The sequence below is a fragment of the Plectropomus leopardus genome, chromosome 23 (assembly GCF_008729295.1).
Source record: "Plectropomus leopardus isolate mb chromosome 23, YSFRI_Pleo_2.0, whole genome shotgun sequence".
NCBI lineage: Eukaryota > Metazoa > Chordata > Actinopteri > Perciformes > Serranidae > Plectropomus > Plectropomus leopardus.
Window position 1 is genome coordinate 4,153,204 of NC_056485.1, and position 16,359 is coordinate 4,169,562.

The 16,359-nt window shown below is 41.4% G+C and overlaps 1 protein-coding gene across 2 annotated transcripts; it reads left to right on the forward strand.

Annotated features, from left to right (window-relative positions):
* The first annotated feature begins 368 nt into the window (after positions 1-368).
* il13ra1 (interleukin 13 receptor, alpha 1) lies at positions 369-16,106 on the forward strand. Of its 2 annotated transcripts, XM_042512077.1 has the most exons (11): positions 369-442; positions 542-715; positions 4,629-4,768; positions 6,508-6,667; positions 6,773-6,863; positions 7,059-7,225; positions 7,754-7,884; positions 7,996-8,137; positions 13,436-13,533; positions 14,722-14,808; positions 14,888-16,106. In XM_042512077.1, the coding sequence occupies exons 2-11, from the start codon at positions 643-645 to the stop codon at positions 14,969-14,971; spliced, it is 1,173 nt and encodes a 390-aa protein (XP_042368011.1). In that variant the 5' UTR covers positions 369-442; positions 542-642; the 3' UTR covers positions 14,972-16,106. The 2 variants fall into 2 exon arrangements, with proteins under 2 accessions (XP_042368011.1, XP_042368009.1); XM_042512075.1 differs by having other exon boundaries at positions 391-715.
* The last annotated feature ends 253 nt before the right edge of the window (positions 16,107-16,359 follow it).

A 16,359-nucleotide genomic window follows, 5' to 3' on the forward strand; every position in this document is an offset into this window, starting at 1 on the left:
TTCATAGAGTTATAATAATTACATATATAGTTTTCTGGACATTTCTCCCTTATGATTTCCCCCCATCTTTTTAAAACTAATTTTCTTCTCATGTTCTTGTCACATTTGACCAATTTCTTGCCATGTTGCTCACTGCCTCGTGTTATTCAACAGTTTTGCTTTTGTTTCAAGAGTTGAACAGCTGGTGAAAGACATCTCAACGCAGCACAAGAAAACTGATGTCGATCCAGGTTTCGGGGGGTTAATTCTTTAAGGCTGAGTGGTTTTGGACGGTGGGATGTCTTGTGTTGGAAAGTGTTGGAAAGACGTGCAACATTCCCGCTGGCTCGCTTGCTGTCGTCGTGCCGTCGTCACAGCTTTCCTCCCACTCTCACACCGGCTCCGCCCCGCGCTGTTCCCGGTAGACCTGAGCTGACATCGCAGGGATACCACCACTGTCAAGGTGCTCCGTCTATTGACTTTTTTAAAACTTCTTAGTGTGTTTTTATTTCTCTTTATCATCCCAGACATCACGTCTCCTGTATTTGCCCTCTTTTTTCAGTTACATTAACTGTTGAAGGATTTTTTTAACGGGAGTACCGGAGGACTCCGTCAGTTGACTCGTCTGCAGATGAAATAAACGCTCAGACGCTCGAGGACATCATGAATTTTACTCGGGAATTTTGTGTCTTTTTAACCTGCACCGCCATGATAATGGTACACTGCTGTAAAGCAGGTAAATATGTCTTCGCTACTTCTTACTCACACTTTAAATGAGCTTGATCCGAGTTTCAGTCAACACAACACGCCTGTAATACCAAAGTTCAATTTGACGGTTTTAATGACGCACTTTCGACCCCTGGCTCTATGCCATGTTGTTAATGACCTGCCATTAATCATGGTGGCTTTTTCAATAAGGTCTGTTTACCCTGTTGTTTTTAATTGTGGGTTTTCTTACATTTTTGAAGTATAGGCATATCTATTAGCCAACTATGACCTTGTTTTGTTTTGTATTTTTAGTTAAGCTAGGTAATTTGGTGTGACTTAGCTTCGCTGTGGTTTGTTTATCATTTGTAGCCTAGCCTGTCTAGTTGAGTTTTACAGTAATAAATACTTTAGTCATGATTCGGTGTCACGTTTACCGCAAAAAATGTGGGCTGAGGTGATTTAGGTTAGAGAAATGTTTTTAACACGATTTAAAAATGCACTCCCTGAAACATTTTCACATGATTTATGAGGTAATGTATTAATTCTGCTGCTTAATGACATTTTCTACATTGATTTAGAAACCACTGATAGCCCTGTTTCATGTGTGGTTGCTGTCTATTTTGCAATTACAGTAAGCGCAACCAAGACTGACGAAAAAATGACTATGTTGTAAAAATGGAAAAACCACAGTCTATAGATCAAGTTACATCTTGAAATGGACTGCTTTTAAAATGTGACAATATGGGGCCAAAATGATCTGGGACAAATTTGTAAATAAGTATTTCCATGACTATTAAACCTACAGATCTCTTTTGAGATATTAAAAAAATGACATTGCCATACATTATTTTTTTTTAGTTTAGTCCAATTCAAGTTTATGTGTCCTGCACATTTTTTCTTTATTGACGCTGCTGGCTATTTATCTTTTTTTAAATTCTGTTTTTATGCTATTGTCTGTTTTTCTGTTTGTGCTTCTGTATTTTTTTTCCTTTTTTGATACTGCCCCTTTTCCTTTTTTTAGGCTATTTTTTCTCCCTTTTGATGCTTTCTTTGTTTTTCTTTTTTTTATCCTGCCATCTTTATGACTTTGTATATACTGCTGTCTTTTTTTAATTTATTATTTATGCTGTTTTTTTTCTTTTATGGTACTGCCTTCTCTTCCTTTTTAGATGCTTCGTTTTTTTTCGTTTTTGATGGTGTCTTTCCTCCTTTTCAAGCTATATATTTTACTTTTTTGCTGTTGTCTTTCTTCTTCTTTTATATGCTGTTGTCTTTTTATTCATTTATTTTTTATGCCCTCTTCTATTTTATGCTGCTTACTTCCCTCCTTTCATCCTTAATATGCTGCCATCTGTTTGTCTTGCTTTATGCTGCTGTCTTCTTAATGTTGATGTCTTTCTCCCTTGAAAAGATGATTATTGATTATTGATCACTGGGACTTACCTGGTTAAATATGGTTTGAGTTTAAAAAAAAAACAAAAAAAACAAACACCTGTTAACTGTGTGATTTTTCTGATGGGTTTGATCCTTTTTGTTTTTTATGTTCTTTCAATCCCTAATAAGATACATTTCTGTCACTATATGATAGACAATAAAGTTTTTGAATCTTGGAAAAAACAGAAAAAAATAAGTGTTCAGGAAGTGTTGAATTATTCCAGATTTTTGGTGCATAATAACTGAAAGCTGCAACTGTATGTTTGGTTTATGGCCACAAACCATTCAGTATAATACTATTTTTAAGTCAAAAAAAGACTAAGAATTGGGGTGATGCATTCCACTTTTCTTGTTTTAGTAATTTAGTTTAACAAAGCTGTAGAAAGTGGAGGCATGTGCAAACTCAGTGGGCAATGGCACACAGATGTTTTTATCACAATTTAATCAGTTTTTGAAAAGGTTAGCCAAAAATTCCTATACAAAATTTAGAATCAATCTAACATATACATATACTGCACTCACGCTATCACAACTTTAGAAATTTCAAGTTATAACCATCATCATTTCCCAAAACATAGGCAAATTCTTCAACTCATATTTGACCTCATGCAAAGTTCCCCTCATATAAACAGTCCAATAAATAATTCTCAGTTCTCGATATGAAAACACAAACTAATTTTACTGTACCTGATTAACACTACATAGACATTATCTGCAAGTGTGTTGAGAAGACGCTTTAAAAAGGTCAAATACAAGGATAATTTATGATTTTACTTGGATTTTTACAACAATTGACCCATTCAAATGTAGCTTTGTTTGTTTTTTAGCTGCAAAATGTTTGAAATTTATATTTAAAGCCATTTTCTCATAGTCTGAGCCAGAAATCTACATTCAAGTAGCACTTACAAACAGAGGCGTTTGTTCATATATTATTCATAGCCTGATTTATAGAGCATTTATTCCTAAAAACATGGTGGAAATGGAGTCTTTATGGCTTTTCTGATTTAAAATATACCGATAAAAACAAAAACAAATTACTCCACATAAAACTTGTAATCTCTACAAAATGGAATACCATTATTTCAATAATTCCTAGATATGAGACATCTTTAAAAGACAAAAAAACCCCCAAAAAAACAGATATAAAAAACAGATATAAACCCTTCACATAATTCATAATGGGACTCCATATGTACTCAAAAATATGCTGTTTACTTTTTAATATACAAGTTATTCTCTCTAATGGGAGGCATGATAACAAGTCTTATCCACTGATTCGTGTTTGGTCTGCTAAGGTTTTTCCACACAGGCCCAACAAAAAAAAAAAATGGGGGTCCAGAGGGATTCTTTTTGAAATAATAAATAATAAGTAAAATAATCTTCTCAGTTATAACTCTCACCTCTTCCCAGAATATTTTGTCTCTTTCTACACTGTCAAACACAGTGATCCTCTGTATGGATTTAGTTCCACTGATGTGGCATAAGTCCACATTAGTAATTTATATTGTAATGATTTAAGGCGTGCATTTATAGATCTAATACGGGCATCAGCACAAGCTTCATCCGAGATATCAGATTGCAAGCTCTCCTTCCAGGCATTCAGTTTATATTGTGAAGTTTTGTTTGTGTGAGATGTCAGCAAATTCTAGAGCTCTGATATGATCCCTTTTCTTAAGCTGTCTTTTATCATCATTTTTCCTTAGCATGTGTGTGAAGGGTCTAGTAAATGCATTATATTGGTTTGCTTTAATGAAGCTTCTTCACTGAAGATACTTAAAGAAATGTTTTCTGTTAAGATTGTAATTATATCTCAGCTCATTAAAAGACATCATGGTCCAAAGGTCCTGGATTATTTTAAGTCCCTTGATTTAAATGTTGCATCTGCTCTTCCGGGAACAAAGAACTGATTGCCCCATATTGGACTGTACTGTGACAACAAATATGATGTAATGATCATGGCTTTTAAGATTGTTTAGGTAGTTTTTTAACTGTATCTGAGTATATGTATGAGGGAATAGGTATTTTTAGACCATGAGAATCCATTTTAGCCCAATGTGGAGAAAAATATTTGTTGAAAAATATAACATAACAGAAGTCTTAATTATTGGATATTGTTGTGTTTTTTCGTATATTTTAAAGGATGCATTACAGTAAAGTGATGTACTTTTTTCAACTTATTAGACATTTCTACTTATTTTAATACTTACTTTGTGTCTCCCAGTTGTAGTATTGCTTTTGTGCTTTTGAGGAGATTAAAAAATATCGAGATACATACTGTGTATGGAGATATAGCCTAAAAATATTGCAATATATTTCAGCCCATATCGCCCAGCTCTAGTGGCAGTTGTGATTTAAATAATACATATAAAAAATGTTGTTTTTTTTTTTATTATTGAGGCTGATTATAGTCTGTTGTTGTTATTTAAACCTAACCCTGGTATATTCTTCTTTCTTCAGGTGAGATTAATTCCTCATTTCTTTTTCTTTTTTTACCTCCCATCCCACAGATGACCCTCCTCCACCCACAGGGCTGTCATATCAGTGGCTCGACCCGTTTACAGTAAACGTGTCCTGGCAGAAGCCTGACGGTGTGCCGGAGGGCGAGGTCCTTTACAAATACTACCTGATGAAGAACGCAGAAGTGAATGTAGGAAACATGGTGGAACTAAATCTGTTGTTTTTTTGTGTGTGTGTGTGTGTGTGTGTGTGTGTGTGTGTGTGATCTGCAGGTTGCGTCCTTGGAGAATAACCATATTTGTTTGTTATAAATGCGTTTGGTTATTTAGTCCTGCCATTATTCATTAAGAAGGAACAATGAGCCGTGCATTCAAGGAATCCCTAATATCCAAGTCTGAGAGTCAACTGTAGATTGCATTATTACTGGGCCATAGGATTATGCTTCTGTTATGACAAAAAACAATAATATCAGCTGCTGTGGGCTGTAATATTCTCCCATCTGATATCTCTGTGACTGCCATGTCCCGTCACGCCTTTGTCAATAAACCTCTTAAAAATGAGCAAATTGAAATTGCGATATAATATTGTCTAATGGAAACACGTCATTTTTGACTCCCATTTATTGCAAAAAAAGTTTTTACACTCATATGAGGTGGTATTCCAGGTGATTCAAAGAAGTCATATTTCACAAAACTGCAACAGAAACCCTTTTTGGCATTTCTAGGTCACATGATGCTATGGCTATGTGTCTGCAGGAGCTACAAGAGGTATTACTGCATCACATAACTCTTCAAAAGTTGATCATACAAAAGTTTTCAACCCACAATTCTTCTGTGACTATCACCTTCCAGAAATCCCTCATTCGTCGCCTCCATATATAAGAGGCTTGCCTTTCCATTATCGCTCAATAACACGCCTATGTGGCCTTGGATTGGAAATAATGACGGCTAATGGTGTGGCTGTACCAGAAATAAACCTGCTAATGTTTTGATGCTTCTTCAAATGTTGTTACCAGAGGAGAAGTCGTAGAACATCACTAAGTGGAAACACAGTCATCTAAAAACATTTTAACAATATCGCTTAAGTTTTGAGCGAATCTGTAATGGAAACCCACCTTATGTCTGTCATATTAGTGTAATGAATAGACCAATTTATCTGTGATGATTATATGTTGGATTGGTGTTAATGTCAATATTTAGACACATTTTCATTTTTGAAAAAATAAAATGAATCGTCAATAAATAATTTGGTGCCCCCTGAACGTCATGGACACCCTGTTGAAGACCCAGGTATTAAAGCAGTGATGGGTATGGTGGAGATCATCAGCATGAGAGAATATGAAATACACACCATCATGGGAGCATTACAAAACAAAAAAAAAAAAATGGAAGACAAAATCTGCACTTTGGCCTCCTATATTCTCGTGTTATTTAATAATGTTTGTTGGCTAAGTTGTTTTAATAATAAATACAATGAGCTTTCTTAGGGAGTTAAATGTGCTAGTTTCTAGCACTGTAACATTGCTAGAATATGTTTTGGTCGGAGCATCTTTCAGCAGCAGAACTTCATGTTCCATATTGTGAAGCTTTTTCTTTTTTTTTGCAGAACAATGTAGAATATAAACTTTCCCTCAAACTTTGCCAAACAGGCGCTTAATTTATCATGTTGAAAGAGACTTTGAAATATTCATGTGAGCAGACCTTAGAAAAAATGAGGAAAAATAATAATCTAATGATATAAAGTGTTCCTGCCTTCGGCACACTTTCTAATAAATAATTAGATACTAAAAATAGGACTGTAATAATAAACAATCATGACATGTGATGTAACTTTGATGAAAGCAACATTAGGATCAAAGTTATTTATTTATTACAAACAAACCAGCTTGTTCCCAAATGTTTTAACTGTCATTAAATGTTTGTCTTGCAGTCTCCGGTGTGCACGATCTGGACTAATTTCACAGACAGCCTTCTCACAGAAGAGACCGGCTCTGACAGTTGGACGTATCAAATTTGGACTGTTAGATCCTGTGACAATTCGAAAAAGAGCTCACCTGCGTCTATTAGCATTCGTGCTCATAAGCCAAGAGGTAAGAAGCAGGAAGCTAAAAGTTGTCCTGTGCATCCACAGTGACGCTTTCAGGTCAAATTTGAATCTTGCTGCATGTATGAATGTTTGTTTTTGCACTTTACAGCTGAATTGAAAGACTTCAAATGTGTCATCACCTCCCATCACATGAACTGCTCCTGGAGCCCTGGAAATCAGCCTTTTAACCTCTCTTATAGGTGAGAGTTACAGCCAAAATAAAGGAGATACAGTATGTCTCCAGATACGGGATATAAATGAAATTCTGAGGCATGATGATGATGTTGATGAACTTTATGAACATGTAGTGGCGCCTGTAGGAATTGCAGAAACATGTTTCAGCTGTAGTCTTCCCTGTTTTCTATTTCTGTCATCAACTCATTTTATCGTCGCAGGATGTGTGGACGCTCCGAGGAACAGATGAAGAATTTAACAGTGTGTGATCAGCCTCACAGCAGCGGAACAAGGAGTGGCTGTTACCTTAAATTTGATGCTGTCAGTAATGACGTCTGCATGTGTGTGGACACCAGAGCTGGAAGGAGCACCTTGAAACCTAAGCTTGGTAATTACTGATTTCATTACAGAAAAATATTAAACATTTTCACAGTTTCCCACGGAATGAGAATTTATGTGTGGTGGTAGCTGACGATGAGGGATGTCCCTGTTTTTATCATCCTGTTTCGTCTCTCTAAATTTTTTTGGGTCATCTGTGAACGCAATGCAGGCAGAGCTCTTCATTAGTTTGGCAGCAGTTTGTAAAGTTTGAGACACCAGAGTGGATAATTGATCTGTCAAGCTGTTCAGAGCTAATCAAATCAGATCGATAAATGAGAGGAGCAGCTTTGAGTGAAGGCAAACTTTTGGATCCAGTGCATTTAGTGTCATTGTCATGGTGTTCTGCTGCTCCGTTAGTGCCCAAAGTATGCTCTGTGCACCAAGAGTGTGGTGCAGTCAATGGGACGACACAAGTCAATTAATTTGTGGGAAACCCTGATTTATCTATTAAAGTACATTTTTTGATTGATACTTTAGGCAGTCAATAAAACCTGTTTTGAGGGGGAAATGAAATTGGGTATGTTTTTGTCCTCAGTTATACATTCACCAAAGCTGAGTGTCAGAGAAGAAGAAGATTACCTCACACTGAGCTGGACATATCCAGAGTTTGGAGAACGATGGTGCTGGAGATACGAGGTCTGCCACAGGCAGTGCAATAAACCTGTGGTAAGTGGTGAAATTTAACTGTTTCTCCTAAAGTTTTAAAGTCACATATGTAGTTTTTCTACATCTGACACTGAGGGCTTTTTGTGTTTACTTTTTTTTTTTTTTTTTTAGGAATGCAAGAACTTCACTTCAGAGGAAGAGTCCTTGAAGATGGCTTATGATAGAAGGTGCCGTTACGAGTTTCGATCCCGAGTCACAACTGCAGACTATTGCAAAGACGTATCCAGCGACTTTGGTGATGTGGAATCTTATGGTAACTTTTTAATTTATTAAACTTTCACATTGATTTCTCAGAGCTAATTAAACATGTTTCGTTCCAGCACCTATAACTTTAATAAAAATCACCTTTATTTAGTGAAGCTATATAGCAGAATTTCAGGAGCAGGACCACACCTCTACCGCACCTCAACCGCGCCTCTTCCCGCTTAAATATCCTCCTAACCTGAACTTCCCCTTTCATTCTCGTTATTCTGCATGAGCACGTACCGACACGCCACAGAGCTGGTCCGCCACCCTCAGCGGAAAGAAGAGGATGCAGTCACCCCCGTGCAGCCCTGCGCTGCTGCGGTTCTCCCACTCCATCGCCGCAGAGGATGGTGACAGCCTCCCGCCGTTGTCTTGACTCCGCCGGCTTGGCGGCTCGCCGTCGGTCGCGGCGCCACCACATTCCAGCGAGGTCTCCCGATTGCCTGCTGCCTTCGAAGATGTCCAACTGGACGGTAACCAACCTTCAATGGGCACTGAGGGACCGGGGAATACCGTTTCGCAGAACTGACAACAAAGCTAAGCTGGCCGCTCTGTCAACATCGGCGCTCTTCCGGGTGACATCATCGCGGCGGCTCCCGTTGTGCGCCATGACGTCAGCACCTCTGTTAAAGGGCCAGTTCGTTTTCAACCACCTCCGCATGACCGGTGGACTGTGCTGAATGGGGAAGCGGGGACTTGCTGCCTCAGGCAAGTCGCAGGGCGCCGGGGCTGAGGCAGTCGCTTCACCTCGGTCCCGCTGGCCTGAAACTTTTGCCTGAAACTCCCTCCTACGCCTCCCAACCCGTTTCGGCCGGGGTCGTTGGCACCGGGTTGCCACCGAATTTTCCCTCTCATCCCATGCACCATGTCGTTCCGTCCCACAGTTCTGGTCTCCTTTCCGATGGTTTTCCTTTGCAGCAGCCTTCGCCTGCTTTCACCCTGGCCAGGGCTAATCCTCCCGTCCGCCCTCCTGGCGCTTTCGTCTCCCATCCATCTCCGGTTCCCTCCAATCTTCGTACCCAGATTCTTGACGGCACCGTGTCTATGGCGGCCATTTCTCCTAGGTCCCGTCGGCCACTGCGGTCCGATTTGCCTGGGGTGTCAGCGATGTTGGCAGCACCCTCCTACTCCAACCGGCTTGCCTTACCTGGGGACCTCGGCACCAGGATGCCTGCGCCCTCGACTGTTCTCCCACCTCCATTTTAGTGGCTCGTTCGTGTTGGCTCATCTGGCACCAGGATGCCAGCGCCACTACTGCCCAACCGTTGCATCTACGGCAGCTCACTCTCCTTGGGGCGTCTGGCACCAGGCTGCCAGTGCCCTCCAATGCTCAACCTCGCCACCTGCAGCAGTTAGATTTTGGTGGGGCATCTGGCAGTGGGATGCCAATCCTCCTGGCCATCCACTCTCAGCAACCGCATCACTTCGCTCTCACTGGGGCATCTGACACCAGGATGCTGCTGCCCCCAGTAGTACATCTGCAGTGACCTCGACAGTTCGCTCTCGTTGGGGCATCTGGCACAGAGGTGTCGGGGCCCCCGGCGGTACGACATTGGCTACTGCACCGGTTTCCTCTCCTCGGGGCATCTGGCACCGGGCTGCCAGTGCCCTCTACTGCTTAACCTCGAAACCTGCATCCACATCGTTCCCCAGGGGTGGGCTTTCTTTTCTCAACTGTTATCTGTCGCTTCTTCCGTCCCATTGCTCATGACCTCCGTCTCTCGTTGCGCTGAGCCGCGCCAAGCTCTGGTTCTGGCTCTATCTCCTTGGCAATTGGAATGGAATCTCCTTCTTTTACGATGATCACCTGTCTCATCCTCAGGACATCAACCTGTTTGCTGACGCGGCTCCGTCTGCCGGTTTTGGGGGTTTTTACGATGGAAGATGGTTTGTAGGCAAATAGCCCCCAGAGTTGGAAGGAGACTGCCAGGTCACTTCATCTGCTCTCTTTGAGATCTACCCCACCATTGTCACCGCCATGTTATGGGGCCATGAATGGAGTCGCAAATCTGTCCTCATCTACTCAGACAATCTCGCAGTAGTTGATATCATAAATAAAGAAGTTCAGAAGCTTGGCCCCTCATATAGACGCACACCTGACTCCGGTTCCTCCATATTCGGCCTTGACTTTAAACATCTAAACCCAGCTTTCATGCACCTGATCTTGGAATCTCAGAACACCATCAATAGTCTGTCCCCCGCAACTCTCTCTCCATATTGGTCTGCTTGGAATTGTTTCCACAACTTTCACGACATGCATAACATAACTTTTCCTTCTTTTGATCTCATCACCTTAACCTGCTTTATCACCCATGCCCATTCTGTCTTGGGAATTAAAACCCAGACAATCAAAGTCTACTTCAGCAGCATTTCGTTCATCTCTAAACACCTAACCGGTAGTCCTGGCCCAGCCCATGGTCATCCCCAGATCACCTCACTGCTCAGAGGCCTCTCACTCCAAGAACCAGCCCAAAATCCTCGTAGACTCCCATTAACCACGGATCTGCTGTCACGCTGCATCCACACCATCCGCTCCGGATATAGCATACCTCACGTCAACCAAACTCTAGAGGCAATGTTCATTCTGGCCTTCTTCAGTTTCCTCAGATGCTCAGAATTCACTGCTTCGACCCTTCGATATGATCCACGTCGGCACGCCTGCCTTTCGGACCTTTCTTTTCTCCAACGACACCATAGTTTATTAGTTTATTATTTGAAAAGAACCAAAACCGACCAATCTAGCCAACCCACTCCCGTCTTCTACTTCAACATTCAATCAGTTCTAAACCCCTTCCTTATTCTCTCCAACTACTTACATTTCCGGATGTCACAAAGCAAATCCCTGGATGACCCTCTGTTTGCATCTGAATCCAGCCAGGTGGTTACCCGCTTCTGTCATTGTCAGGCATCTCTCCCATGCATTACTCCGGACATTCTTTCAGAATCGGAGCTGCCACCTTGGCTTCCCGCAGCGGTATACCGGAACACTTTATTCAGACCATGGGCAGATGGTCCTCCCAAGCTTATCACCGTTACATCCGTTCCGACCTAAGAGATCTCAAATCGTCTTTGTCTTCTCTCGTATAATGCACGCTTTTGAGGGTCTGTCATGCCCGGGAGCCACGGCGGATTCCCACCGAAGCTTCCCCACACCGCACTCAACCATCCATCCCACAATAATTCAACATCAATGTTTATACCAAATTTACATTCACGTCAATAAATTGTTAAAATTATTTCCGATTGAGGTGTGGTCTTTGCTAGTGAAGTGAAGCTATATAGCAGAATTTCCGGAGCAGGACCACACCTCTACTGCACCTCAACCGCGCCTCTTCTGGCTTAAATATCCTCCTAACCCGATCTTCCCCTTTCGTTCTCGTTATTCTGCACCCCTCCCTCCCTCCCTTGACCTCTTTCCTTTTCCTCTTTCTCTCCGTAGGGCCCTAGGGGTCTGTCGTGTCTGGGAGCCACGGCGGATTCCCACTGAAGCTTCCCCACACCGCACTCAACCATCCATCCCACAATAATTCAACATCAATTTTTATACCAAATTTACATTCACGTCAATAAATTGTCAAAAAGATTTCCTATTGAGGTGTGGTCCTTGCTAGTGAAACCCTTTGTGAAAAGCAACTTCTCCTACTAAATCATAGACTTTATCAACTGATGTCAAATACAAGAAAATCCATCATTAAAACCTGACCCACTACCAGCACAAATCTTTGGAAGCAGAGAAGAGACATTAATACTAATGTCTCTGAATATGTTCATTTTAACAGCCATTAAATACATGGAATTTATACAGCATTGATTTCATTGCATAGTATAGCAGTGAAACACTTAAACAAAAATGTATTTGTTCTCAGTTCATCTCTCTGAAATTGAAATTTGACATTTCTTGATTTGCAATTTCAAAAGCTGAATTTTGATTTATTTTTTTACAATGTTCACATATTCAGATCTAATAATTCAAGTGCGAAAACTGTAAAAGGCAACATCCAGGCTACAATGGACTGGATAGGCAGTAGAACCTGAATGTTTTCACCTGTCAAATTTGACTGACGTTCTGGTTTTTTTTTTCAATATGAATAATTAATCTGAATTGACCAATCAAGGATGAGGTACCTGAATTTATTTCTTTTATTTTGATTCAGATTCAGAAAACTTTTATCAGTTGACAGAAAACTGACTTAGACATGACAAAACAAACTCAGACAATTAGCATACTGCATGTGGTCCTAAAAAACAAAAATAAAATACCTAATACAATTATTTAGACAGAACAAAAAACACAATATACGCAAGGCCTTTTTTATTTTATTGGCTGGAAATATACAGTTTGTCTTTATATCGGCATTTTATTCATTTCTTTACTAAATGAAATGGTGTTTTTTTCTGCACATAATAATTACTAACTGATGCTTTAAATGAGGCAAAATCCCACGTTGACTTTGATTGCAGCTGTTGCTTTAAGACTTACCGTACGTACCCACCAAACGCGATAAAAATTATTTCATCGCGCCGCAAATGAAATCGCGTCGCGCCGGACGCTCCAGTTTTGACGCTCGTACAAAAACCCCAAAATGGGACTCGACGCGCGACGAAATCGCGCCGCGCGTTGAGCCCGCCCAAACAACAACATTTCTTCCGCCATTTCATTCTCTCGTTGACGATCGCTGCACCGCACCTGCTCTGGAGAAGTTCCCAGCGTCGTCTGCGGGCTAGGCGCCGACGTCGGTTCTGGGTGCATGCTACCCTACGGAGGCGGCGTGAGCTCGGCGAGTTCCACCGTCTCCTGCAACAAGGGACAGGAACTGTCGTACAGCTCTGGGTGAGCGGTGACGGCGACGATAAGCTGCTCCTCCATTGTTTCTGGCGGTTTGATTAGATTTTGCGAGGGAACACCAGGACGTCCATACGTCAGCACGTCGACGATCTCAACGCTGATAGGCTCTCGCGGCGCGTCTTCACGCGACGCTGCCGCAAAAGTTCAATTATTTCAACTCGAGCGTTGGACGCGAGGTGTTGGACGCGACGCGAATTTCGCGTCCAACGCGCCGCGAATTTCGCGTCCAACGCGCCGCGCAATCGCATCCATCGCGTCGCCCGGCAAAATGAGGCGTCAAATCGCGTCTTTGCATTGACTTTGTATGTAATCTTGAGGCGCGATCATTTTTAATCGCATTTGGTGGGTACGCACTGTTAGAAATTTCTCCACTTTGTGTGCTGCATCGATTTTCTGTCAATTATCACATGTAGCAGTGGCGAAAATGAGCTGAAGAAAATGTGTCTCTTTTCATCGCAGGTACCAATGAGCCTCCTGACCAGACGATGACTGTGGTTTCCATCGTCATCCCGATCATTCTGTCTGTCTGCATCATTCTGTCCTGCTACTGCTTCAGGCTCCAAAATAATGGCACCAGATGGCACTCTGCTTGTGGTGCTCAGAGCACCACATAAATACATTTGAAAAACTCAACAGCAATGTCTCTTTCCAGAAATCATGACCTGGTTGCACAAGATAATCTACACACCATGTTGTGAGCAATTTGGAACTATTTTCTCTCTATTAAGCTGTACCTGTCAACCAAGTCATTGCACAGGTGGAAGAGTGCATCCACTCATGGATGAGAGGCTCATGCTTGTGACAGTGTGAGATGTAAACATTAATGTCATCCTCCTCAGCTGAGCTGAAACGTTAGCTAGTGTAGTGGTGCTAGGTGAGCTAGCAGTAGATGCATGCTTCCTTCTGCACAGTAATACAGTTGGCAGGTGTAGTTTGGTGGAGAGAAAATAGTTCAGACAAAAAACTGCTCCCAACAAAGGTCTGTGGATTGTGAGAATAAAATATGACCAGATTACTTGAGATAATCGACAGACATTATTGTTCGCATTTTAATGTAGGAACTATTTTCTTTCTACTGAACTACACCACCTTGCCGTATCACCGTGCAGAAGGAACCGTGCATCTATGGCCAGCTCACTTAGCATCACTGAGCTAGCTAACATTACAGCTCAGCCCAGGAGGACAGCATTTATGTTTATACCTCTTGTCCATGAGTAGATGCACGCTTCCGTCTGCACTGTGATATTGTTGACAAGTGTACCAAGAAAAAGAAAAATAGTCCCTACATGAAACTGCTCACTGCTCTGTGGATTATCTTAAGTAAACAGGTAATGATTTCTGGTGAGAGATATTGCTGTGGGCTTTTCAATTTTCAATTTTTTTTTTTTTGGTCGATTGAGCACCACAAGCCAAGTGCCATCTAGTTCCATTATATTGGAGTGAAGGCAGACATCTTTACAGCTGATATCTCCAACACTCTGCATCTCACACCAAAACAATCAAGACTGATAAACAGCGCTACTTGTAGAAATATATATTAACGATTTTGGGGGGAATTGTCCTTCAGCAGACATTTTTTAAGACATACAAGTACTGTGCTCTGAAAAATAATGACCATCTGATTTGGGACTTTTTTACACATAAAAGTTCAATATCTAGTTGAAAACTCTGATATATATATTCTAGCTGTGGGTGCTGAAAACACTGTGTGCTGCTTGTTGATTTCTGTCTTTGTGCCTGCTCTTAGGTACAGCTCCATTCTTTGCCCCATCATACCAGATCCTTCTGCAATCTTTAAGGAAATGATGATGAACGGAAACAAAGAACTTAAGGTATGTTTATTAAAAAAAACCCAAAAAACTGGTGTGTCTCCGTCTCGACAGACACTCATGGCACTGTTCTGTTTTTCAGCCCCCAGGAAGTCTGTATACGCCGGTGCCAGAGCCTGTTGAGTCCTGCAACATTACTGTTCCGGAAAACAGTGTCCTCCAGTAAAACTCCTGACGTGTGCATAGACACTGCAGTGCCTGCAGTTCAGCTGGACTTCAACACTGGGTGAATTCATCAGGAACATTTACGGAGTAACTTGACACCAAGCTGGAACACTTTGTGCCACTGACCTCCTCTGTTGAAAAGTGTCAAGTCTGTTGTACCTCTTTGTGTTGCACCTTTACTGTACTGACCTGACTGTATCAATGTAGCCAGGGACAAACTTGAGCCACTAGAGGGCAGCAAAACACAAGATTTAAGCTGCTACTTGCTCAGGTAGCGCTAATACTCTGCTGAGGCCTGTCCCGCACAGGATGAGGAAATACACTGAATCCTTGAAGCTACCTTTAAAAAAGCCTCCAGGCTGAGGGCCCGGAAATACCAACGGACAAGAGAGTTGGTCATGCCTGCACTGTGCTGATATCCTCCTGTTGAACACTGGGGAGGAAGACAAGGATGAGGGCAGGCTGTGTGTGTTTTTGGATAGACTCTAGCTGTATTTACTGGGAACTGTCTTGCTTGTAAAGAGGAGCTACTCGTGGAAACCTACTGTATCAACCTAAGAGAAGAAAAGAAAAAGAGGGGAAATAAAATAGGTGGAATAAAAGAGGTGTTTGCATCGGCACAGCATGAGCCCTGTTTGTGTGACTGATAAGCAAATGCCAGTATGACTGCCGTCATAGCAACAAGACAATGGGCAGGAAGCAATAAGCTACGTGAAAAGCACATACTTCTAGTGATCCCTAAAAACGTTTTTAAACAGTTAATCTGCCTCTTGAAAAAATCGGACGGTGCGGTGTTAAGCATTTCAACCTTTGCATACACCTTGTACCTTTTTTTGGAAGGAGAACATTGTGAGAGTATTGTGTAGATATCTGATAACAGATCAGTAACACTGATAACTTGGCAGTTTGTTGATTTTGCGTAATCCTATGTCTGCTCACACGTACACACACACACACACACCTAATCCAGAAAATGCGACATCACTATTAGTCACACAGTCTTCCTTCCTGAAACTGAGAGAAGCTTTGTTTCTTTTTCCCTGTTATTCAGTGGCAGTTGCTGACAGGACTTGTTGGGTAATTGTTGGACATTGTCACGACTTAGACAGAAAATAAAGAAAGAGAAAGTGAAAATGTTTGGTATGTTTCTTGGCTGTGATTGCTGGTTATCCATCAGCTTTTTTTCTTTTAAATTCTTTGGAGTCATATTTTACAGTAATGGACTTGTAGCAGCTTGCTGATTTTTCTTGTGGATTTTAGTATCAGTTTTAAGAGAGTTTTAAGATGCTGACAACAAAGTTCACAACTCAAGTAACCTGCAAAAGTTTTAACCCAGATTCCCAACAAAGATTGACCCAAGGCCACTTTATAAATGTGAGTTTTACCTAA